Here is a 25,668-nt window from a genome sequence, read left to right as displayed (position 1 = left end):
AAAAGCTGGTTTACAACTTCAACCCTAATGGTTACCCACTAATTTCCACTGATTTAGCTATTTGGCTTAAAAAAAAATTCTTCAGCACACTTGTACAGTGTAGTATTATATTAAATGTAACTGATAATTTATAGTGCGTTTAGGCCTTTAACATAGGTAGTTGTAATTTTAGATTTTATTTAGGTTTATTTTACAAAGGGAAATGTGTGCAACTGGAAATGGAAAGAGAAGTGGCTTGCCAAACTCCCTGTCAAGATGTAATTCGCAATGAAGTGTTGAGAACCCCTTCTCCAGCATCATGTACAATAAACCCTCGCAATGCACAATTTTAAGTACAGCTCAAAATCCCACTCCTCCTGGCCCCGGTTCAACCCACTCCCTGTGGGTGGGACCAGCTCAACTCCGTCCCCCTGCCCTCCCCCACATGGTCCCAACCCACGGCCAGGCTTAACCCTTCCCAATTGCCCCCCCCACCCCAGGACTTACCTTTCAAAAGGAGTTCCAGGGGCTCCTGCTGCTTTCACAGCTGCAGAACATGCATTCCTGTGGGGGTGGAAAAAGCTGCCCCCCCAAGTTATGCAAAATTTGAGTTATGTGGGGATGCATGGGAACACAACCCTCGTGTAACTCAAGGGACTACTGTACACAAACGGCTCTATGTTCTGTAATAAATTGGATGGTGCCATTTTACTCAGTTTCTGAAGGATGCTAGCAGTTGGATATGTGGGATTCTTTTTGTTCGTTTATCATTTCATTTTCACATCTAGACACTTAATTGTTGTCACTGACTAAAAATTTTTTTTCTCTTCTATTCCCTCCCTTACTCCCGGTATCTTCCTCTAGGTTCTGGACTTGAGTTGGGAACACAAAGATCACCTCCGTCAAGCTGGAATGTTTATTTCAGTTTCTCAAGACTTCAGCATAAGAAAGCCAAGGGGAACAGTCTAAATTAAGGCAAACCTTTGGCAGTAACTTACATACAGGATCTGCTGTGTCCATTTTTTTGGGTGGCAGTCTTTCTTGTTTCTTCGGTATCCAGTGGGACTGAGTCAGGCACCATGAATGTGACAAGCTTATTCTCCTTCACAAGCCCAGCAGTCAAGAGGTTGCTGGGATGGAAGCAAGGAGATGAAGAAGAAAAATGGGCTGAAAAAGCTGTTGATGCATTGGTTAAAAAACTAAAGAAGAAAAAAGGTGCTATGGAGGAACTGGAAAAAGCTTTGAGCTGCCCAGGTCAGCCCAGCAACTGTGTTACCATTCCTCGTTCCCTGGATGGCAGGCTTCAGGTTTCACACAGGAAAGGGCTACCACATGTAATTTACTGCAGAGTGTGGCGCTGGCCAGACCTCCAGAGCCATCATGAACTGAAACCACTAGAATGCTGTGAGTTTCCTTTCGGTTCAAAACAGAAGGAAGTTTGCATCAATCCCTACCACTACAAACGGGTGGAGAGTCCTGGTAAGTCCCCTGTCAAATTCACTTAGGCAATAAAGTTCAAGTCTATTAATGACAGTTGTCGGATTTCTGATTTCCTCAGCAAATAAATGTCACGTCTCAAGACAATTCATAATTTCAGAGAGAGTACAATAGCTTACTTTTTCACATGCTGGGGGTTATAAATGTGCTTAAACATGTTGTATAGTTATAGGGATGGGCGGGTTAAGTACAGGACTGGGAGTCAGGGGCTCTAGCTTCTTTCAGCGTGTCCAGTGACTGTAATATTAGGTAAGTTGTTCACCTTCTCCAGGCATGTTTTACACAGGCTTGAGGATTAATGAATTATAAAGTGCCCTGAAGGTCAACATTATAGCTAAGTAACACTTTTTTTTGTAAATATGGCTGGAAGCACAGACTCGGAATTCGCACAAAAAATAAAATATAAGCAACCATTTGGCCAAGTGAAAATTTTCATTCTTAAATATCCTTTCACCTTTGTATACTCGGGGATCAGAAGTGTGGCTGTTACTAGGTTATTTCACGAGAGTTAAGTCATTATATTTATCTGTGGAATAGCACTTTAGGCCAGCAAAATATCTCTCGGTGGAATGTAGTGCTGTGGGTGGATGTGGTGTGTACAGGTACAAAAGTCATAGCAGTGGTTTTAAACCTTTGACCTTCCAGATTAGAGTTGAACTCTAGCTACTGGCACGTTTTTCTATAGTTCTATTTTAGAACAGTTCACATAATTCTTTAGTGACCAATAGTGTGTTATTTTCTTAAATATACACATACTTTATTTTTAAATCCCCATTGCATGTGCTTTGCAGGTATAAAATGTAAAACTCTTCAAATGTAAAATCCTTGTTTGGCACCACTTCCTTGTGTTCTTAACTTCTTCTCAATCCTGTGTGCACGTGCTTAATTTGTTTGTGTGAGTAGTCCGTTTCATTTCACTGGAAATATTCACGTGAATTAAGTTAAGCATATGCTTAAGTATTGTTTAGACTCGTCTACACAGAAGGGTTTAGTCACCAGCTATGTAGCTGTGTAGATGTAATTGCACCAGTGACAATCCCTAAAGTAAATGTAATAAGCCATGACAAACTAGGGCATACTTGTGCAGTGCATCTATACTAGGAATTTATAGCACAGCAATTTTATCTGTACAGCTAAAAACTACAGTGTAAACAAGCCTCATGCTCCAAGGTTTTTGGCAGCTCTGCTTTGTGATATGCCATGCGTATTTATGGTGCTCTGTAATATTTCCTTTTGGGATTTAAGTATTAATTTGGAAACGATCCAAACAGCTAAAGTAATACCACAACATGCACACTTATGCAGCAGAAGCTTACAGGAATGGGGCCTACATTAGAAACATAGTTATAAACTCTTAAAACAGTTTTCTCTTCTTTAGATGCGAAATGTTAAAATGAACAGTTGTTGCTGACTATGTGCTTTATCCTCAGACAGCTGGCTCTGAAGTGTGTCTGTATCCCAATGTAAGGGAGGTTTGGATTCCTTTTAAAAAATAACTTAAATCATTGAGCAACAATAGGACTTTTGCTCTTAGAGCATTTTCGTTAACATGCTAACTGTTTAATCTTGGCAGCAACTTTTGAATTAATCTTGGAAGCAGTTTACTGGTTTGGTGTTTTGAGAAAGTTTTCATCTAGCTGCATGTTTTTTTTCGTTAAACAAAAAAAGTTACAAAATGCCACAATAAGATAAACAACATAAAATTTAAGCAAATGTAATAGCTAAAATATGTGATCAAGTTTATATCTGGTCGCTAACGATTCATCCATTGACTTCCTGGTTTTAGAGTCATTGTCAGTTTTACTGAGTTTTTTGTTATTTTTAGATAGTGCAGACAATCTCTGCTTTATTTCCTTAATACACTTTCTGACTTCCGGGCACTCATTTGCAGAAATGTTACCCACATACAGTTAAATAGTTGAAATAAAGATTTTAGTTGAGCAGTAAAGGGGAAAAATTTTACTTTTCTAGGGTGCTCTTCCTAAGGGAATATTACATTTTTAGTCTGACAGGCTCCAGTTTCTGAGGGTACATTTGTCACTAAAGCAGGACAGAATGTATTCAGATACTGGGGAGATTTGAAATATTCAAAAGCTCACATGAGTCTAGGGAAGTTTTCAATCAAAATATTCTGGAAATAATTGATTAATGGAGTATAGTACTTAAAAAGTTTTGCTGAGTCAGGGTTTTAGGACCTTGACCTAAAGGCCATTGATGTCAACAAGGGAAGTGGCTCTCAACCAGAGGTACATGTATCTCTTTAAAACACACACCATTAAGTCTTCAATAGCGTGTCCTGATAAACTGAAATGTTCACTGACAGGTTTGTGTATTAAGATCCCTAATGTCTGATTTGTGTCCAGCCATTCTTTTGGTGAAATGATTCCCCAGTTTGTCCAATGTACTCGGCAGAGGGGCATTACTGGCACATGATAGCATACATCACGTTAGTGGAAGTACAGGAATATGAGTCCCCCTGATCATGTAGCTGACGTAGTTAGGTTCAGGGATGGTGTGTCTCGTGTAAATATGTGGACAGAGTTGGCAACCGGGTTTGTTGCGGGAGAGGTTCCAGGATTAGTATTTCTGTGGTATGGTCTGTGGTTGCTAGTGAGAATTTTCCTGAGGTTGGGTGGCTGTTGGAAAGAACAAGCGTACCACTGAAGACTTAATGGTGTGTGTATTATAATAAAGATATTTTTTAACACCAGAGTACAAAGGGAGGCATCTGAATTGGACTTATATTCATGGTGATGAATATCAAAATTAGATTTAACAAAGATCTCAATTATCTTACGCATTGTAAAGACAATTTCCCCATGTATGATATTCTCAGGGCTTGTCTACACTACCACCTTCCTTCGAAGGAAGGGTGGTAATTAGAATGTTGGCAGTTTACTAATGAAGTGCTGCCGTGCATAGGCAGCACTTTATTAAGCAAATCCCCCCCAGTGGCAACTTCGAAGTACCGGCATGAGTCTAGCTGCGGCTCACCCCCTGGCACTTTGAAGTGCCAGGGCGACTTTGAAGTCCCCTTACTCCAAAATTTTGAGGAGTATAGTTTAAAACTTTGACGTTGCTACGGTGGGGGGGGGGGTGTGGAATTTGCTTAATGAAGTGCTGCCTATGCATGGCAGCACTTCATTAGTAAACTCCCAACACCCTGATTACCATCCTTCCTTCGAAGGAAGGTGGTAGTGTAAACAAGCCCTCAGTGATTGCAGGCATCCTGCTTAATGTAATAGACACTCAGAGGCTTTTTTCTCCTCCTTCCCCCTTTCTTTCCCCCATCTAAATGATTCATTTATTTTTTCTTTCATTTTCTCTTTTTTTAAATTTTTTTCTGTTATCTGTATTCTCCAGATGCTGAAGTGAGTTTGTACCACAAAAGCTCATAACTAATAAATAATATTGTTAGTCTTTAAGGTGCTACAGAATTGCTTTGTTTGTGTTGTGAAGATTGATACTGTTTATTGTGCTAAAGTGATGCTCATCTCCTATACAGAAAATACATGTGTAGACTTTTAAAAAGTCTACGTATGTGAAACTCTCAATGCTAACTCCAGATCTATTTTATTTTTACTTTTTAAAGTTAAAATATCACTGCAAATAAGGTTTTGTTTTGTTTTTTAAAGCAGCACATAGAAGGCTGGAAACTATAATATGTGGCTGTAATGAAATGCTGTGGGTGGGGGAAGGGTTGAGAGGAGGCTCCTGGAAATGCAAGCGTGGAGAATCTAGGCAGTGTTGACAGCTTGCTTCTTCATAAACTGCTGCATACGTGTGATGGTATAAGGAAGAAAATGCTGAGGGCAGATTTTCATCTGGCAAACAGATACAGTTGTTGGAAAGAAGTACTTTCTGCAAGTGTATTGGAATAGCTCAAATGTTGCTTGCTTTATGCAGTCGCTCATTTGTATGCTGCCCGCTTGGTAGTGCAGACAATGGTGTCACTAATGGCCGCATCAGATTTGACTGGCTGCTTTTGGCAGAGCAAGGCAAAGCTTTTAAAACATGCACAAAACTTTTATTTAAGAACTTGAAAAATTTAAACTGGCACATTCAGCATGACTGTATTTTTGCCTCTTTACAGTTCACTCCTTGGTTTAGTTAAAGGTGACTGAAAGGCTTTTTGAAAACCCTGGGATTGTATTTTTTGTGTGTGTGGCCAGAACATGGGGGGGTTGGTGGGGAGAGGAGGAGGAGGAGGAGGGTAGAAGAGATGGTCAAGGTCTTTTTGTTTTTTTGTTTTTGTTTTTTTTCTTCCTGGGAAATACCCACAGTGACATCTCTGGTTTTCCTTAGAGAAGTTGTCTGGGGCATTTGGAGCCTTTTGTAACTCTCTTGCTTTAACTGAAAGACAAGGGGTATGATGCACCTTTAACCAAAGTTTCCTACCTTGGAAGTGTTTAGTCTTTTGAGTTACATGAGTGAAACTTTTTTTTTTTTTTTTTTTTTTTTTTTTAAACTGGAAACAGTTTGTCTGAAAATCACTTATTATCTTGTCTCTTGTATTTTCATTTCACTAGTTTTCTGGTTGTCATAGTCATCCAAGTTAGACAGGGCTTGAATTTATAATGTATTTTTAAATACTGGAATTAAAAATGGTTTAAAAACAAATTTAGACTTTTATACATCACTATGAAATTTTAATAATAGTCATAATAGCACAAGATAATCATGAGAGGTAACAATATCTCTCTACTAATTAGGTGGATGGGAAGAGGAGTAGAAAGGAAAAGAATTGAATGAGAGTTTAATTAATTTGCTGTCAAATTTCTAATCCATCATTTTACAGTTTAACTTTTTGTTCAGACGTGAAGGAGGATGGTTATGTACAATATACAGACCTCTTTTGGCAATCCCTTGCGCATCAGACTTTCTCCAAATCTGAACTGCTTTCTTGACCTTGAGCGTAAAATTTTAAGGACCATTGAGAATTTAGCATGCACTCAGGCTAGGGAAAAAGACGCCATGCCCCATTAATCCAAATCAACTCAGTTCCCGCTCTGAATGATGTAGTAGTGGTGGCAATGAGTAGATCATCACAGTAGTTGCTAAAGGCGGTGAAGCTCCATTGCATTATGTGATGTAGATGCAAAAGTAGCTAGAGGGTGGTATAAAATATAATTACAACTAGTTGCACAAATTGCTGAGCTGCAGTTGAAAAATCCAATGGGCGATGACTGGTTTACAGATATCTGGTCTGCCCCTACACCAGTTTTCTTTTTAACTACCAATCACAAATGAATGAAATGGATGGTTAGCTCTTTTGGGCCATTCCATTATTAAACTCTTCCTCTGGCTCTGTGCAGTCAGTTGTGGCCTATGCCTTGCGGCTGAGGAGAACTGATGTGGCTAGTAATGCATGTGCTCTGCCCAGATTGCCATATGAAGCACAACTGTCATTGAGTAGCACTTGCAGGGAAATTTTGAAGCAAGGGGCTTGTTTTTACCTCCAGTTTTGAAGACGGATGTTCCAGTCAGCCAGCATACCTGGGATTCAACAACCAGCTTGTTTTTTAGGGTAAGAAGCAATATACTAAACGTTTAGGAAGCTTATTGCTGCCCCAGCAGAAGAGGTCTGATTCTGAGAAAGTTACCATGTCCTGCGGGCTTCATCCCCAGCATAGACTCTGCTAATGCCCTCAGCATGTTTTTTTCGATTTAGCTTGATCGTTTTCCTGAGTCACTTGCTGTCTAAACGGAGCTAGTAGAACAACATACCCTACATCTGTTTCTGATTAGGGGGGAAAATTTTTTTTTTCTGATCAGAGGCAGCCCTGTGATCACCAGAGAGGAGACAACCCTTAAGTGGTGATAGTCTTAGCCGATCCCGTTTGGGATGCTCTCCTCAGATAAGTCACCTTTTAAAATGTGTCCTAGCCTGCATTTTGTATGATGTTTCATTTAAAAACTTGTTCATGTCTGTTTTCAAAGTGATGGGAGCTTGTGCTGTGCCTCTGAAATTTGTTCCCAAACTGGTGTATAGCTTTTCCCCTATCCACTTCACAGGAGTATGAAATGTTTTCTCTGTGGTCGGAGGACCAGTTTTTAGAAAATTTTTTACTGGTCCTGAGCCTGGCCCTTTTAAAAATCATTTTATTCTTACCTGTCATGTTGCTTTTTACCATGCTTGAGTTCTGACACACAAAAACTAAAATCAGATCACTACAATTAGTGCTTTGTCACTTGAGCCTTGGGTTTCATACTTGGTATGCAGCTTCTGCTAGTGTGGTTTTTCTAGTGATTTCTGAAGGTAACAGCAGCTAAATCATACCAGAGTTGAGTAAGGGACCAAGAGAAATGTTACAGTAATTGGCAACCTTATTTTTAAGCAATATTGTCTTGTAACCTATCTGGCTAGTGGAAGGATTCCAGGACTGATCGGTAACTCCTTCATCCTTCCAGCACCTGGGGAAACTCAATTCTCTGTTCTGTTTCCGGCCAGATGGGAAAGCTTTGATCGGGACGACTAGAGGGAACAGAGTAGACCAGCTGTGTGCAATACTCCCATACTGCCAGCACTTTTGGAAGAGAACATTAGACAGTAATAGAATTGGCGGTGGGGGAGGAAAAAACAGGGAGAGACAATAAAAGAACAAGGGCAAAAGAGAAGCTGGAGAATGCAGAAGGGAAAAAAATGAGGAGTCCTTTTCAAAGGCAGAGAAGATAGATTGAGTGGAAACCATCCAAGAAGAGACAGGATGAATTAGATGTGGAAGAAGAAAGGAATAAGAAGGGGGTTGGAGACAGGGAGTCCGTCATTTAGCTGACTTTAAAAGAGGAAAGGAAAGAAACTGTCTGATTTCTGTGTTAATTAGATTCTTGTTTGTAGATTTTTTTTTTCCTAGCAGGAATCTTATGGGATTGCAAGTTCAGGGATGGGAGACTATAAGTGTGTCTCTGAGAGGTTTTGTCATATTACTTCATAGTATTAGCATTGGGTATATCTTTTAAAAATAGCACACTACAACAGGTGTGTATAATTCCCCACAATAATGGACAACTGACAGTTTGTTTGGCATGTGGTATTGAGCTTTCTTCATCTGATTTTTGCCGATTTCAGTTCTAAAATGCACCTCTGCAAATAATTGGAAGGGAACCTCATTTTGGGGGATTATTTGGGCCTTCTCCAATGTGAGCCACGGAAGGAGTACCCTGATTGATGGATTTTTTTTTTTGCAATGAGACTAAATTCTTTTAAAAATTAACCAAATTCCTGTTGAATGTCAGTCCATGCTTGAGGCTGCAAATATTCTCACCTCCATGGTGAGTGGTAGTGCTGCTTACGGGTGTAATGAAAAGCTGGATCGCTGCAGATGTCCTCAGGTTAACATACACTGTCCACTGCAGAACTATCCAAACTACTTTTCCCACAAGCTAATAAATGTACCTCTCAATTTTAGGCGTATAATTTAGTGCTGAATTCTGAAGTTATGTTAAACAACTGTCAATTTCATGATTCAGTGGGCATTCAAGTACAGACGATAATGTTAAACTGAGCATTCTAATGCAGGAAACTTACTAGCATGACTTGCCAAAAGTCCTAGGCCAGATGTCTAATTTTAAAATTACAGTAAATGAAACCATAAATGTTTTTAAATAAAAAGTTTTCAGTAGCAAATATGCAAAATGACAAATCGAGCTGTGGAGCCTACTGAAATTGAGAAATAAAGTTAAGAAAACCAGACTCTCAGCTGTCGCCTTGAATGAATAGTCTGGAATATGTGCCTGTCTGATCATAGTCACTCAAAACAGATTTCTGGATGGCCATTATTGAGCCTTTCCATTTACAGTTACTGTAACCCACGTCCTATTGAAGCAAACAGCTAATATCTTGGCACTTCTGCTGAGAAAAGAGTAAAACAAAGTTTCTACCACCACAAGGCATAGAATAACGTTGTTTGAACCCAGGGGAGGGAGAGCAGCATAATGTAGCTAGATCCTCTGAGACCAGCTTTGGACATAACAATTTTAGTTGTTGTTAAGAGCAATTTAGTCCAGAGAGTAGAAATTTAAGTGTCTTTTGTATTTGGGAACATGTCCTGTGATCAGACTACTTATTGCTTGCCAAGGAGAGTCTTGTTCTCTTGCACTATCTGAAAAATAAGTGGATCAAAACTTTCTTTCCACTTAGTACTCTACCTTAGCCAGAGAGAGAGCTCTTAGGAAGAGGTTCCAACCGATATGTTCATATTGACTGTTTAAAACAACAGATGATTTAATCTGCAGGGGAATCAAAATAGGAGAAAGAAGTGTTTTTCGCGAAGACCTAGAATTTTATAGGTTAAAACTGTTGCCAAATGGACTTCCTTCTCCTCCTTAACCATTCTTTTGCCACCTCATCCAGACGCTATTTTCACTTCTGTTCTCCCTTAGCTATTGAGGAGAAGGGCAAAGACGTCAGCTGCCCTGGGCCTGGCACTTCAAGGGGGCCTGGGGCTCCTGGCTTCCACTGCTGCAGCAGCAGTGGATGCCTGAGCTCTTTAAGTCACTTGCGGAGTCATGGACAGCACTAAGGACTGGCTGGAGGCAGGCAGGGTGAGGCCCAAGCAGTGCCGATGGCTGACTGCCCTGATCCCACTGCTTCCACCTAAAGCCCACCCCATCTGGGAGAGTGAAGCCCCACACACCGCTTGCCCATCAGCCCGGCAATTCTTTCGGCCCACCCAAGGTGGACTGCCTGCAGTCTTAGAGATGATCTGCTGTTGCATTTCACTGTCTTACTCCTAGCCTCTATGGAAAAATAGGAGTTTACATGTGTACCTGGATTTCAAAAAGTAGTTGAACACCACAGAGGGTGGATGATCAGAGTCTCTCCCTTTTCTTTTCCACTTCACCCTTTCTCCTGGTTCCTCCACTCTGCCCTTCCTGGCTTCAGCAATTATCTGCCCTAAACAGGGAAGAGAAGTTCAGCGAGCAGGTAGAGAACGCAAAATGAAGCTGAGGGTTGAGATGGATCTAAACTTTTTTTTGTCTGTGCTTGTGGGGAGGAGTGTGAAAATCAAATGAGGAAATAAAAATGACCTCACTTGAAAATGTTTAGTCCTTCTATTGGCTCACTTTATATAATTCTAATTATGAAGATGTTTAAAAAAGGAAATTCAAATGTATGCTTACTCCACCTGTATGCCAGTTTAACTTTGTTCCATTCTGTGTTTCAGAAATTATGAAACTGACTAAATTTGGATACGTAAATAATTTTCCTCTGGGTGTTAGTTGATGGAGAAATTCAATGTACAGAAAAAATAGGGACAAATAGCTTTCTCTTTAAACTACTTGCACAAAGACTACCATTACAATTTAATGTAGAAAATTGTATTGTAATTAGAAATTTCACCTGGCGGGTTATGGCATCTTGTTTCTTTTAGTTTTTGTGCACTCATACTGTAAGCTCGGATGAAATAACACTATCAGTGTGCTTTTTACAGGACCAAGTGCACACTCCAAACTGAATGTGGTCATATGCTTGCTTACTATGAATAGTATCTCTATAAATCTAATCTGTAAAATCACTGTCTCAATGCAACTTCATTCCTTTTACAAGTAAAACATTTTTCTAGCTGCAGATTTGCAGACTTAAACTGAAATCTAAAAGTAAATCTGTTCCCCATCCCCTTTCTTATGCTTTGAGTGGTGGTAATTTGCACCATAAAATCTCTTACTTGATTATTTTAATTAGACCTGTACAATCCTACAAATTGCAGAAACTGCCTGCAGTCGGGCTGCATTGGTTGAGTAAGGGCCAAGTTTTAGACCTGGACTTAAAAATGGTGGTTTGGGAAGATATGGTATCTAGTTTTTGTTGTTTTGTTGAGGTTTTGTGCTAAATGGTGATTTAAAAAACTTACTTTAATTTACGATGCAGACAGATGTGACACTCAAATCTGTTGAGTTGAGATGGTACTATTCATTATTTTTTTTTCTGAAATATATATTTCCTGCATTGTTACATATATATTAAAATAAAGATTCTTAGGTTAAATTAATCTGTTCTTAGTCATTGAGACAGCTTGTGGAAGAAATACCTTCCTTTTCCTATCACTACAGTAGTGTCCAGCTGAGATGTGCCCTATAGATTATAGCCACATTTATGCTGACACAACACTGAAATACATTCACGTGCTCTCATCTTTTCTTCCCTTCAGCTTCCTCTTTTTGAGGCTAGCTGCTGCTACAGAGCTCAACTTCCTCTGCTGCTGGTCGAGCCTCGGTGCAGTAGATCCCCGACTCTACACGGGGGTTGCATTCTCGCAACCCACCATGTAAGTCAAATTTCCCACATAATGTGGGGGAGCCATGAAACTAACTAGGGCACCAGCCCTGGTCAGTTTCCTGGCTCCAGTGAGTGGAGGGGAGCCAGGGGCCAGGTGGCAGCCTGGTTCCCACCATCCCTTCAGTGGCGGAAGCTGGGAAATTGACCAGCACCAGTGCCGTCCAGTTTCCTGGCTCCTGCCACTTTGGAAGCCAGGTGTGGCTTCTCCCCAGTTTCCCTCGGCTGGGGGAAACCATGCTGCAGCATCTCTCTGTTAGCTGGGCTCTCTCAGCTAATGGAAGCAGCTCTCTGCCCACTGGCCTCCACCATCTGGGGGAGCCCAGTGGCCGTGTGAGGCTTCTCCTCTGCTTCCCCCAGCTGCGGTAGTCCGGGGCTGGAGGATTTTTTGATTTGCACTTAACTCCATATGGTTCAGGTTCAGATTTTCAACAGGATCAGAATCTAACAGGCTTGAACTGTGGAATAAAAATGGTTTGTGCTTACAGTAACATTTAGAGCTATTGTCCATTCCATACTTTGGAATCACCTCCGACCATGTCTTCTCTGCGCAATTAGCTTAAGTGTAGACAGCTAACTCCTCTCTTCAGTTGGCAGCTCTCACTTGAGGTAAACAACACTGTGAAATGGAGCTCAGACTGTGTTAGGGGCTGCTAAGTTGTTCCAACTCTTATAGCCTGACAGGCCAGCTGATTTGCAGTAAAGCACCACTTCACTCAAATTATGGGATTTTGTGGGTAGAGAACAGTACTTGATTTAGGGATAATATTTGAGTGATAACTTTAACTCTGCAGTTAGGTGGGGTCTGGTTTTCTTTGGTTTACCCTGTAGCATTGTGAATTTTTGAAGAAATGATTGATTTTATGTAACATGTTATAGCTTGAAAACTCAACAGTTTGCTTAAATTAGGTCTCATACCATATATTTTGTGACTCCTTTTCTCTTCTTCACCTTCCCTCCCCAAAGCCATATCATGCACTTGGGAAAGGTTGGGGTGTGGGAGGGAAGACATGATCAGAGAAACAGAATTTACATCTGTTCTTAGTGCCACTTCTTTCTAGTATTGTTTTAAAGGGCTCAGTTCCAACTGGAGGTGTGTGCACGCCTTGGGAAAATCTTCTGCTGCTTTTTTTTTAATTGCTAAAGCCATACTGAAAATATCCTTTTCCTTCTGCTATTTTAAAAAACACTATAAATCGCATGGCTTCCTGTGATGTCATGTGTGTCACTGGAGGGTGGGAAAGGTAGATGGTGTACATTGTTTTTCAGAAATTAGCTTAGAAGAGTTTGACCTTCAGCTGCAGGAAATAGAGATGTAGGGAAGCAGTGTGTTTAATGCCCAGAAAAGTAAGGTAAAATCGTAAAGAAAGGAAAGGAGGGAAAATATCCTAAAACAAAAGCTCTCATTTCCACCTTTCAACTTCTGATTTATTAGGCCAACGCATTTGACAAGTAATATACAATAAAGTTCAAGTAGTATAAAATGTGCTCAGACACCCCAAAGGTTTTTCAGAGCAGATTCTAATGAAAAGAGGGTCCTTGTATTACCTGGAGTTTGACGTCTCCTTTTCTGCAATTGGTAAGATTTGAAATACTGAGATGAATGAATGTTGGGGTAAATCTAAATTACGTTCTCCAACTATTTATTAAAATAGTTCCTTAGAAGCAAGGAATATGCACAGTAGAATGAACAGGTTTCTCCTACTTATTTTCATGGTCATGTATAAGGCCAAGACCAAGAACTTGCAGCATGTGGGAAATGACAGATAACTTTTCACTTTCATGAATGGAATGTCACATTAGAGGATGCAGGAGATAAGGTAACTATGAAATAATCCATTTAAATGATGATACCCTGGTTTGAGGATTGTAAATATAATGAAAACTCTGCTGAAGCTGCTGTTAGTGAAATCGAAAATGAGTACTGATTTGACGTGCAGCTTTGACTTTAAAGTTCAGGGGTCTGATTCTTTCTCTAAGTACAGGTTCCACCTCCAAAAATCGACGTTCTGTGCTCTGGCAACATCTGGTTCAGCAGGACCATGGATGTTACAGGACCAGAGAGCCTTTGGCCCTGAGGATGTTCTGGCCCCAGGGCTGAAGCTAGTGCCACAGGGCAATAAGGGGCCACAGCTGGCAGCCTGGATGGGGTTGGAACTGGCCTTCCTAGGGCCTGTGGTTTAGGCTGTGGCCAGCAGCCCAGCTGTATCTGGGTTCAGGGCCAGCACAAGCCAGGCTGCTGGTGAGGGGCCAGGGTGGGCTCGAGATGTGAGGGTTGGCAGGGGGCTGGTGGGGCATGGAGCTGCCAGCAGGGAGGGGCAGCAGGGTGGGGGGACATTGAGACTTCTCTTCATCCAGCAAATTCCCTTGTTCAGTGCCAATGAGGTCCAGACAGTGCTGGGCAGGGAGGTGCAACCTATATAAATACTCTATGTAGGCAGGCTACTTGAGTGAGTGAGGAGTTGCAGGTTTGGGCTAGCTTCTCTAAATAAAATCTCTCCTGGGTATATCAAAGTCAGTAAATGCGGCAAACACTTGTGTGGCTTCTCCTGCATTTGAGGTAAATTGCAGAGCTGCTTTCCTGAGGGAGCAAGTTTCAAACAGAGAAAAGAGAAGGCCTTTGTACAAAGTGCCACATGCAAAAGTTGCATCTGGGTCTTAGTTCTTTCCTCACATGGCTGAACAGAGTTGAGGGGCAGCAAATAAGCCTCTAGGGTAAGACATTGTAGTTTGTTCCATTCCCTCCCACCCCTCTTCTTCCTCCTTCTCAGCCAATTCTTGGGATGTTGGCAGGCTCCAAAAGGGATTTTTTCCCTCCAGTTTTCCTTAGCCAGGGAGTGAAGTGGGATGGAACAAAAGGAGTCATGTTTCATGTCTCTCCCACTGTTATGCGCCTTCCACCCCATTCTCTTCCTCCCACCCCTTCCCAAAATAAAAACCTACAGCTGTGCTTTGAAAAGAGCTGTTTAACCTTCCAAGTGATTCAGCCTCTGCTATAGGGAGTTTGAATGCAGAGAGGCTGAGCTAAAAAAGCTGACTAAGTTTGTTTTATGTTAACACATCTGGTGTCCTGTGCATTTCCTCATTTGAAATGAATTAAAAAGAAACCTGTTTCCCTGGAGTGAATGGATGAGTGTTGGTTGAAAAGCAAGCTATGACTTGTATCATGGTTGTCCCATAGTAACATAGGGTGTGACTTTGGCTTGCCCCATTGTTGCTGTGTTTTTAATTGCATTATGTAACACTATTTAAATTAGGAGCTTGGTAAATTAGTTTAAATCAGTAACCCTTTTTATTAACTCTTCAGCACATATGCTTAAGCTGAAAATGAAATTACAGCTGTTGGAACCAAGATTAGTTCAAGGCCCATGTAGTATTAGCATTGTGTTTAAAAAAGGAAAAAAAAACTGTTCTCATTAGCAGGGTTTTGGGTTACAGACCATTAAATGATTAGCATGGGAACCAAGTGCACTAAAATGAACTCCATGTCGCCATCCATCATTAAATTGTGAAATACTATCACATTGCATCTGGGTGATAATTTTTAGCTATAAAATGAAAAAGATTTTAGAGCTTGTCCCTTTATTCTACACTGGCCCACCATAACAACAAAGCTTATGGACTGGGGCTCCAGACAACCAGTGTGATCATTGTGAATTTAAGTTATGCAGTAACAGGATATGAGGAAAGCATTCTTGCCCAGACATATGTTCCTAGAATGTGCTGATCACGTTTCTGACACACATCTATCTGTATGGCATAAGAGACATGGAAGAACTTTTTTTTTTCCTTCATCTAAGTATATATGTCTTTGCGTAAAGTAACTCTGAGGGATCAGCTCTTCAATGTGTCTTTCCTTTTTTGTTTTTTTCCCATTTCTAGTTCTTCCTCCAGTGCTGGTTCCAAGACACAGTGAATACAACCCTCAGCATAGCCTCTTGGCACAATTCCGAAACTTGGGACAAAATGAGCCTCACATGCCCCACAATGCCACTTTCCCGGACTCTTTCCAGCATCCCAACAGTCATCCGTTCCCCCATTCCCCCAATAGTAGTTATCCAAATTCCCCAGGAAGCAGCAGTAGCACCTATCCACACTCTCCTGCTAGCTCGGACCCAGGAAGTCCTTTCCAAATGCCAGGTAAGTTCACCTTCTATACGAGCTAAATGGCATTGCTAGATATTGCAAGTATTGTTCAGCAAAAGCATCATAAGCTAGCGCTTAAGCATATTCAGGAGATGTTGGGAACACAGCAACTAGATCAAGCTATCAATAATAAATAATGTTTATTTCTACACAGGAAAAATGCTTGAATAAGCTTAGTTTTTGTTTTACAAATCAGCTGCATTTTTGAGAGAATAGTGTGCTGTTGCAACATTCGGTTCTGGTACAGTTCGAGGGAGGAGGGGTGTTATACATATCTAATAATCTCACATGCAATGTCCTTGTTCAGGAAAGGAACTTACTTTTAAATTCAGCATTAGATTATGGTTCGGCAAAAGATGTTACCCAAGGGAATTACACTACCATTGCTTTATTAAATTCCTGCAAATGGTGATGTAATTCCAAGGAACAAATGCTTCAGCTGCAAAACAGTCTCTTAATGGTGCCCCTGGAAAGAACCTTCAGCATGTCTCACTTAAAGACATTTGGAACAGTTGCCTTTTATTTCTGTTTTGACTATTGACTGTAGCCATTTCTGTGAAAACCTGTCTTTTTACCTGGTTGTCCATGACTAAATATTATGAAGAAAATGACCTCTAAAAGATCCTTTTGATTCAACTTTCTGTCACTGGGAGAAGGAGCCTGGACGAATAGTATTTTTCGTGCCTTCCTTTGGGGGTGGGAGAGAGATTTGCAAAACTGTACGTGGTGTTTCTTGTGTGAAGGGGGTGTTTGTTGACGTGAGCTACTGATAGCTGTTTGCCTTTTAAAAAAAAAAATTCCTTGGTGGGTAAGGACTATGGAAAGAGGTGTTCTGTAGTTACTTTTGAAAAATCAGTACATTTTTTATGGCAGCCTCCCTTCCCCCAACATTTTATTTAAGAAACTACAGAATAAGAGCTTGGGAAACTATCAATTACGATTTAGGATCTGGGGCTCTGCTCCAGTGGATGTTGGTCTGTACTGAGGAAAGGCCTCCTACTGTATCCGCATGGTAAATGTTTTATGGTGGTTTATTGGATTTGGTTTCTGAGGACTCCTTTCTTGCCTGCATTCCTGGCTAGAGGTAAAGCAGAGTCAGCAGAGAAACTGAATTAGAGGGTGTTGTGGTAGAAAAGATGAAAAAGCATCCATCCTGAGTCCCTCTCAGTCCTGACTCAGTATTCTGAGTCACTGCCTTGAGACAGGTCTTTTGGCAGACTGCCATTTTGTTTTAGTAGGGTAGGAGGAGACCCGTTGTTAAAAACATGAGGGGAACAGGGCTGTTTTCTAGAAATGCAAAAAATTTGCATATCCTGGCTAAAACAACGTCCTCCCCGCTGTACTATAGAGCTATACATTCTCGTCTGTATGTCTACCAAATGACAGTTGCAATTACACAAATGTCAACACTCCAGTGGTTATTACACTCCAAATAAAGGATCACAATTTTAATCCTGACTCCACAAACTTAGAATTCTATTCCATGGTGCATGCCAGCCCACTCCATAGGGACTATTTGTAAGGGCAAGTGGAAAAGGATGGCAAAAATTGGAAAACCATGGCTACCATACTACTTTAATGCACAGTTGAGAGGTTTGTGTTACCATTTTAACTAAACTGAAATTTTTGAAGACCGGAAAGTTGCATGAAAGTTAGCAGACTTTTTTGCCTTTTGGTTACTTGTCATGATAATTAGTGTCTCACTCATTGATGGATGTAACTGTGCTGCATGGGAGCTTACTTGTTCTCTGCTGCAGAATGGTAGTACTTAAATGTCATGCACCAGGCAATATTTCTCTTGGAGTCAGGAAGGAATGAGAGAGGCACTCCGAAGAGCCTAAATCCCTTTTGACAATGAGACTGAGTGTCTAATTGATTTAGCAGCTGTAACAGTGAGCACAGCACCTACTAAACGCCTTTTACAAATATGGGCCTAAATCTCTGTTCTTGAGTTTTCCATTTATAAACCGGTGATGTTTCACTGTGATTTTTGAGGAGAAGCTCATGAATGAGTGCACTGCATTTGGATGCTGTGCTAATGAAGGGCCATATTGGAAGCAACACCAAGGAGATTAGACCCTTTTGACTCCAAAGCCTGTGCTCATGTTCTGTTAATGTTCTATATTGATGTAGTGCTGCAGGTGCTGAGTATGGAGACATTAATTTATATACAGTGCCTTGACATTGTGAAGCACTGCTGACAGAAATGCAGCCAAGCTTTCACTTGTGGATTGCTCAGTGTGACTACAATAAAAATTACCTTCATACACAATAATCCTCTACTTCCCTGCATCGAGGTCCATGAGCACTTTCTCTGCTATTCCAATGAGTGGGTGGAAGTTATAGCTGAGTCAGGCTAAAAGTATTTCCAAGCTAATGCCAAACTATATATGTACATTTTAAAGAGACGGAAGGAATTGTATCTCTGCCTTTTCTATATTTAGCTGATACTCCCCCTCCTGCTTACCTGCCTCCGGAAGATCAGATGACACAGGATGGCTCACAGCCAATGGACACTAACATGATGGCACCCTCAATCCCCCCGGAAATAAACAGAGGAGGTAAAATGCTTCTGTAATAGGCTTTCTTCTGTGCTTGGTTTCTAAATTGCAAAGGGTCCTCATAATTTTGCTTTTTAAAGCTGAGTATTGATCTGGGTTCATATTATTTACGGAAATATGTAACTGTTGCCAATTAAAAATTACAGGGAATATGGATTTCCTCCTTCCCTGGAGGAGGTGAAATTATAAACTCCTATGAGCATCTAGGTCTAAAGTGTAAGTGATCGCACATGACTAAATTAAGGCATCACGGTGTTTTACGTATTAAGTGTTGACTTCAACCGGAAGAATCCAAAAGCATATTACAAACTCTCACCTGTAGTTAAATAGGGCATGTTAGTTTTGTGTAATGGCACATAGCATGCCTGTTAACAGGCAGTGAAAGGTATCCATTATTATCACAATAACTTATTGAGACAGTGGGGGGTGATGTACCATTGCTATTCAGTTAGTGGGTGGATGATATAGCCACCTAAATTGAGATTTGATCAGGCCACTAGCATTAATATTTTGACATTTGTGAAAAGTCCCGTGAATGCTTTATTCATCAGGATCTCAGTAGGCTTCATCTTCTGAAACAAAGTACATCCAATCAAAATGCCTCCTATCATTGTGATATTCCACTTGCTCAGCTCTGACTTCTACAGAAGAGCATTTTGCTGAATTGCCAGTTCTGGTTCCTGCAGACCCCTGGGCTTTTCCTGGGAGCTTGCAGGTCGAAGAATAACAAGAAGTCCTGTGACACCTTATAGACTAACAGATATTTTGGAGCATAAGCTTTCCTGGGCAATGACCCTTTTTGTCAGATGCAGGAGTGTTTCCTTTGCCATGTAAGTAGTGACATGGTATGACCCTGTTTAGCATGTGAGATTGCAGAATGAGGTGGGATTGCTGCAGGGAAAAACAAGTTTAAAGTCTTCTAATTTTGTTTTACATCCGATGGCAAAGGCAACTTTTTTACACGTGGCTTTTTAAACATATTGCAAATATAAACTGTTGAGTAATGGGTGTAGTCCATTCCACACATGGTGAGAAATGGCCCCTGTTGAGAACACTTAGGCTCACCTACTCTTGCATCCAGCCCAGGAGGGTGAGTAGCAAGTTGAACTCTGGTCCAGAATGATTATAAAGATTACAATCATGTGAACAATTTAGCTGTTTAATTTCATATTTAATTTTGTTTAAGCTTAAAATGCCTGGGTTTATGACAATATCTGCCCTTTTAATATAATTTGCTAGTTCTATGTCAACTTATTTTCCTTTTTCAGGGTGAGCTTGCATTTGATAAGCACCATCTTTGTCATTTTCAGTTGTTTTGCTGATCTATGCACTGTTATGCACTGTCCTTTGCAGCTGATGAAGGCCTAAAGTACATTTATCAGTGTTTATACCTAACTCTGCAGACTTCTGCACATTTTTTTTCTTGTAAATAAACTGTATCTGTGCTGTGGAATTTTTGCATCACATGTGAGAGCCTTAACAACCAAAGGAAATGTTTTGCATTTCTCTTTGTTTTTAAAAGACAAAGATCCTTCTACTCTTATTTCTTTCAAAGTAGTAAGTTTAAGGGTCTCCTTTTTAATTTGATGTCTCGCTAGTGTCAAGGGAAGAAGTGATACAAGCATAAGCAAAAGATATAAATTTGTCTGCTCATTCTTTTGAGTCCCTGTCTGCATTCCCACTTCTTTTTATATATGTGCATATCCAGTGTCTAGCTGCCCTCCTAAAAGTCTGCTATGGTTGCATGAAATCAGTTGCTTCAGTAAACTTTTATGTTAAACGTATTAGTTGCAAATGTTTAGAAGCATGTTCTTTATAGAGATTTGTTAGTCTTAAGAGATTTGATTTAACAAGCTGCATCCTGTCACTGAAGCTGGGTAATTTCCATTGTTGGCCCATGCTGGGAATAGAGAGACAAAACACACCTGCTCTGCATGACTTAAAGCAAACGTAAGGAAGTTAGTATGAAATCTGTGTGAGAGAGATATGATTCATTCTGTAAGAATGGCCAGCTGGCAAGATTTCTTCCTGAGTTTGAGAACTGGGCAAAGCGGTAGCTTTGGTAGTTACGGGCAACTTAATCTGAAAGTAAAGTGTAGTAACCTCTTACTAATAATTAAAGGCTGGTTCTACAATTCCTTTAAAAGGATTAATAATACTGTAGCCTTACAGAACTTAAACCCCTTTTCATGCACGTTTCCCAGCATATCCCTGGTTAGCAATAGACATTACGCGAGAAGAACGTTGCACAAGGATTGCTATCTCACACTGTTGTCGTTACTTGACGTTGCATAAGCTACATGCTTTCCTTCTACTTACGTTGGCTACATAATTACATTTGACATTTTTAAAATTCTGCTCATGTCATTTTCTTTAAAAATCAGTGTATGAAATACATTTTTAATTAAAGGAAAATATAAAGAGTTGGTCTTAAATATTTGGTGTTGAGAATGCATGGAAAGGAGAATCAAATTCCTGCAGTGTCCTTGTCATTTTAGCACTTCAGCTTGGATTTAGGGCCCTGATCTGCAGAGCTGCTATCCCAAACTCCCAAACTGTGTGAGCTAAGCATGGGAATAGTTCTAGTCTTTACTTTAAAACCTTCATACACAACAGCCACATCACATCTCTTCTTCAGCTTCCTTTAGTTGGAGGTGAGTTAATACTTTTATGATTATATAGGCCATTTGAGACAATGCACAATAGGTAGACTCATCCAGCGAATCTCATAGTGGTATTGGACACCCTTTTTGAAACTCCTTTTACAGAGAAAATTAGGCTTCATCCAAAGGAAAAATTCCCAAAGCAAGGTTAAAAAAAGTAGGGGTGTGTGTGTGTGTATTCAAACTGTTAGTTTGCTAGCTGAATAAGGAATTATTACAGAGGAGAGAGCGTATCCATTATCAGAATATTTGGGGCAGGGGGGAGAGTTTAGAGGGAGTTTAGTGTTACCTTGCCAGTTTTGTATCTCGTGTTTAGTACCTTGTGAAAGCCCACAAACTGTTTCCTTAAGTACCTTTTGCGAGCTCTAGTATTTTTTTTTGCCCTGCATCTGAAGTCTTGTGAATAATTTTATCTTGACTGGATAGGTACAAATTCCTTCTATGGCTCTGAAAAGGTGCTTTTTTTTTTTTTTTTTTTTTTTTTTTTTTTATAAAATAGCTAAATGATAGGTGAACTCCAAAAAAGACTGCACTTAATTAGCATTTGTTTATCCAGAACTATTCTGTTGTCTTAAGCCAACATCTGTCTATGGGTTGCAAATCTTAAATGTTTAGATACACATTGGTTGCAGTGCTGTTAATTGTAACCTTTTCTTTGTTTCTGTGCAGATGTACAGGCAGTGGCTTATGAAGAGCCAAAACACTGGTGTTCTATTGTCTACTATGAGCTGAACAATCGTGTTGGGGAGGCGTTCCATGCCTCCTCCACCAGTGTGTTGGTAGATGGTTTTACTGATCCTTCAAACAACAAGAACAGATTTTGCCTTGGGCTGCTGTCTAACGTTAACCGGAATTCCACCATTGAGAACACCAGGCGGCATATTGGCAAAGGTGCATTTAGTTTTAATTTTGTTTGCTATGCTTTATAGCTAACACTTCAGGGCTTCTTGATGCAAAGACAGATTGTCATATATATTATGAAGTCATTCTCTAATGAGACCTAGCAAATATATCATTTCTTTGCCAAGTCTTGTAAGTTCACAGCTGCTGTATAATTGCAGGAACTTTCTCTTTTTCTAACCAATTTTTTTTCATTGTCTGCAAACTAATTTTAATTAGCATCACCATTTAAGGCAATTTCTTTCATACAGAGCTCCCTTGTATTGATAATTTTGGAAAGTCTGAAATGTATGACTGCTGGTAGCTCGCTGAACAAGATAATTACTTTTTTCCCCCTGACTTAAATATAGCTGAGTTGGTTGGGTCTTATACATTCTCAAAAGGAACATAGGCCCACTAAAGTAATATTCCAAATACTTTTAAAGGAGAGATTTTCAGAAGTTCAAAGGTTGCTTCATGGTATTTCTGTCTTTTGCACCTTTGACAGTCTTCTCCAAAAATTATGAATAATTTTTGTTTTTAATTTAGCATCATAGCGTAGTCTATTTTGAGGGGAACATTGTCATGCAAATTAAATCCACAATTATTTAATTTTGACTCATTTTAATTTCTGTGGCCAGAAGTGTTGCATTTGTACAGGGCCTGCATACAAACAATGTTGCGAACTCTTGCTTTTGAACACATTTAATCGGAAGGGCAGTGAGGAGGATTGACAGGGGTTTGGTCTGCTGAAACTATAGATGTACATTTTGAGCACCAATTGCTATGTTATATAGATTCTTAAAACAATTCTATTAGAACAAAATGGACTGTCAGACCTTCTTCAAACTTCAAGATAATAAAAAGCAATTTAGAGTAAAAATAAAATAAATTACTTTGTGCATTTTTAGGCAAGGGAAAAAATATATTGATTTTTTTTTTTTTTCCCCCTCTTCTCCCCCACCTCCCCCAGAGATGTGTTCTTGGAGCTTTATAACCATAAAAATGTATTTCAGGGGAAAGGCTACATTGCCTTTTATATTGACACACTATGAAACGGGTTTAGAGGGGAAGTTATCTTTGAATGCCTCCGTACTCTTTCAGTACTCAGAGATCCGTTTCTTACAGTATTGTTGCTCTCTGGATCTCACAGGAAAGTGATTTGAAACTGAGTTCGTGTCTGAGAGATTTGTTTTTATACAGCTTATTTTTCTGAAAAGCAAACTTTAGGCTAGAAAAGTTTTTTTTCCATGCTATATCTGAGGTGCTCTCACACTCGCACTTAGAGGTAATGCCACTAAGTCTTGTTCCTTCTCTTTTATTATTTTCGCCACCCAAAAGTATTTGTGTACTTGTATAACGCTTTTACAGTTTTAAATGGAAAATGAACAAATTAAACTTCTAAAAAAATAGCCTATTTGCAATCCGAGTTCTACTGAAACATGAACGGTGCAGGTTCCAAAGACACTTTAACATTAACTGCACTAGATCCCAGCATAGGACGGAAAATACAAGAAAGCTGTAAAATAGGTACATATTTAAATTAATGATGGCAGGAATTCTATGCTTAAAGTAATGCTAGTTTGGATTTCATATTTGAAGGCATCCTTTAACATTTGGAAGTAAAATCCCAGTGAGGTTAATAAGAAGGTGCAAAAACTCAGGCAGGTTAAATGTAAATGTATAATAAGGCAGCAGGAAGTCTGCCTGGAGAGTTAGAGCATGCAAGGCCATTCAACAGAAGTTAAGTGACTACTTTGCATTGGTCTTCCCTACACAGATATATGAGTGAGAGACCCACCTTAGAGGCGTCCTTTTTGGTTGCCATATCTGAAGTGCTGCTGTTCCTCATCAATTTGTTAGTAGAAGAGGTTTTAGAACAAATTGATCAATTTTTAAAAACAAGTCACCTGGACCAGATGATAGTCACCAGCCTTGTTCCTAGGGACGTGGGGGCCCAGGGCATACCCCTTTCTACCCTAGTCCCCACCTCTTCCCAATCGCACCCCTTGTTTGAAGTCCCCTTCCCTGCCCCGGCAATGTGATCCAAGAGATTAATGGAGTGACCATCCGTCCCATTTGCGGTGGGATGGTCCCGTACTTGGGACACAAAAAGGTGTCCCAACTTATTTAATAGACGGGACTAATTGTCCCGTGTTTCCTGCGCAGGCGCAGCTGCCTGCGGCAGAGCACGTACTGTGCATCAGTGCATTCTCTCTGCAACAGAGGGAACCAGCTGAGGTTTGGGGAAATGGGAGGGTGAGCACTGTGGCTGCTGCTTCCCCAAGGCTTAGGGAAGGGGGGGCACCTTGGCTGCTCCATCCCGGCTGCTTCCCCAAGGCATGGGGAAGGGGGGGGAGCCCCCCAGTCCCGTATGTGGCCATGGGAGATATGGTCACCCTAGGCAGCAGGGTCTCCCCACCCCTCACTCTTGGCTGCTAGAAGCAGAATGGCCAAGCATCCTGCTCCATTTTGCTGCCTGTTTCCCAGCTAGATCACTCCGCTTCACTGCAGTGCAGGATGCAGAGCGACCTGCCTCCAGCCCATTGCACTCTGCTTCCCTGAGCCAACATCATTTGCAGTAATGAGGCAGTTCAAAGCTGACTACAAAGAGTTACAAGGGGTATCGCAGTTCTGGCTAACTGGGCAACAAAATTCAAGCTTCATAATTGCAAAGTAATGCATGGTGGGGTGGGTGGGTGGGGGAGAAATAGTCCCAACTACACTTACACAGTGTTGGTTTCTAAATTAGTTCTTATCATTCAAGAATGTGACCTTTGAGTCACCATGGATAGTTCTCTGAAAATTTCAGCTTGGTGTACAGTAGCAGTTTAAAAAAAAAAAAGCTAACAAAAGGTTAGGGCTCATTAGGAAAAGGATAGAAAATAAAACAGAAAATAGCATCGTGCCACTATAGAAATCCATGGGGTGCCCATATCTTGAATACTGTGTGGAGTCATGGTCTCCCCTCTCAAGATATAATGGAACTGGAAAGATTTCAGAAAAGAGCGATTAAGATAACAGGAGCTTGGAATAGCTTCCTTTTGAGGGGCGATGAAAATGACTTAGGGCTGTTCAGCTCAAAAGAGATGATGAAGGGACAACATGATGGAGCTCTATAAAATTGTGAATGGTGTGGAAAAAGTGAACAGAGGAGCAGTTACTTTCTTACAATGCGAAAACCAGAGTCACTCAATGAAATTAAAAGGCAGAAGGTTTAATAAAACAAGAGGAAGTAGTTTTTCCATACAGCATGCAATTAACCGTGGAACTCGTTGCCATGGGATGTTGTAATGGCAAAAGTATATCTGGATTTTTTTTTTTTTTGTTAAAGTCTAAATAAGCTCACTGAGGATAGGTCTATCGGTGGCTATTAGTCAGGGATGAAACCCAAGCCTCAGGGTGACCTTAAAGCTTTGATTGCCAGAAACCAGCAAGAAAAAAGTAGGAGTGAATCACTCCAACTGCCCTCTTCAAAACAGTCAAAACAGAAGCTCAAACAGTTCAAAACAGAAGCTTTGTACTGATGAGTGCCGAGAAAAGATGACAAGTGTCAGGGGGTAGCCATTTTAGTCTGTATCTGCAAAAACAGCAAGTCCTGTGGCACCTTATAGACTAACAGATATTTTGGAGCATAAGCTTTAGAGGGCAAAGACCTGCATCATCA

General features: G+C 40.5%; 1 protein-coding gene across 6 annotated transcripts in view; it reads left to right on the top strand.

The window, feature by feature from the left end:
• Positions 1-25,668, top strand: part of SMAD1 (SMAD family member 1) — a 65,185-nt gene that overhangs the window by 33,842 nt on the left and 5,675 nt on the right. For all 6 annotated transcript variants that reach the window (XM_074993246.1, XM_074993244.1, XM_074993248.1 and 3 more), the window contains 4 exons: positions 844-1,458; positions 15,635-15,892; positions 18,343-18,459; positions 21,792-22,013. In XM_074993246.1, coding sequence (XP_074849347.1) covers positions 1,059-1,458; positions 15,635-15,892; positions 18,343-18,459; positions 21,792-22,013 — 997 coding nt within the window. In that variant the 5' untranslated portion in view covers positions 844-1,058. The remainder of the gene's footprint in view (positions 1-843; positions 1,459-15,634; positions 15,893-18,342; positions 18,460-21,791; positions 22,014-25,668) is intronic.

The sequence above is a fragment of the Carettochelys insculpta genome, chromosome 4 (genome assembly GCF_033958435.1).
Source record: "Carettochelys insculpta isolate YL-2023 chromosome 4, ASM3395843v1, whole genome shotgun sequence".
NCBI classification, from domain to species: Eukaryota; Metazoa; Chordata; order Testudines; family Carettochelyidae; genus Carettochelys; species Carettochelys insculpta.
This window is presented reverse-complemented; position numbering and strand designations above follow the sequence as displayed.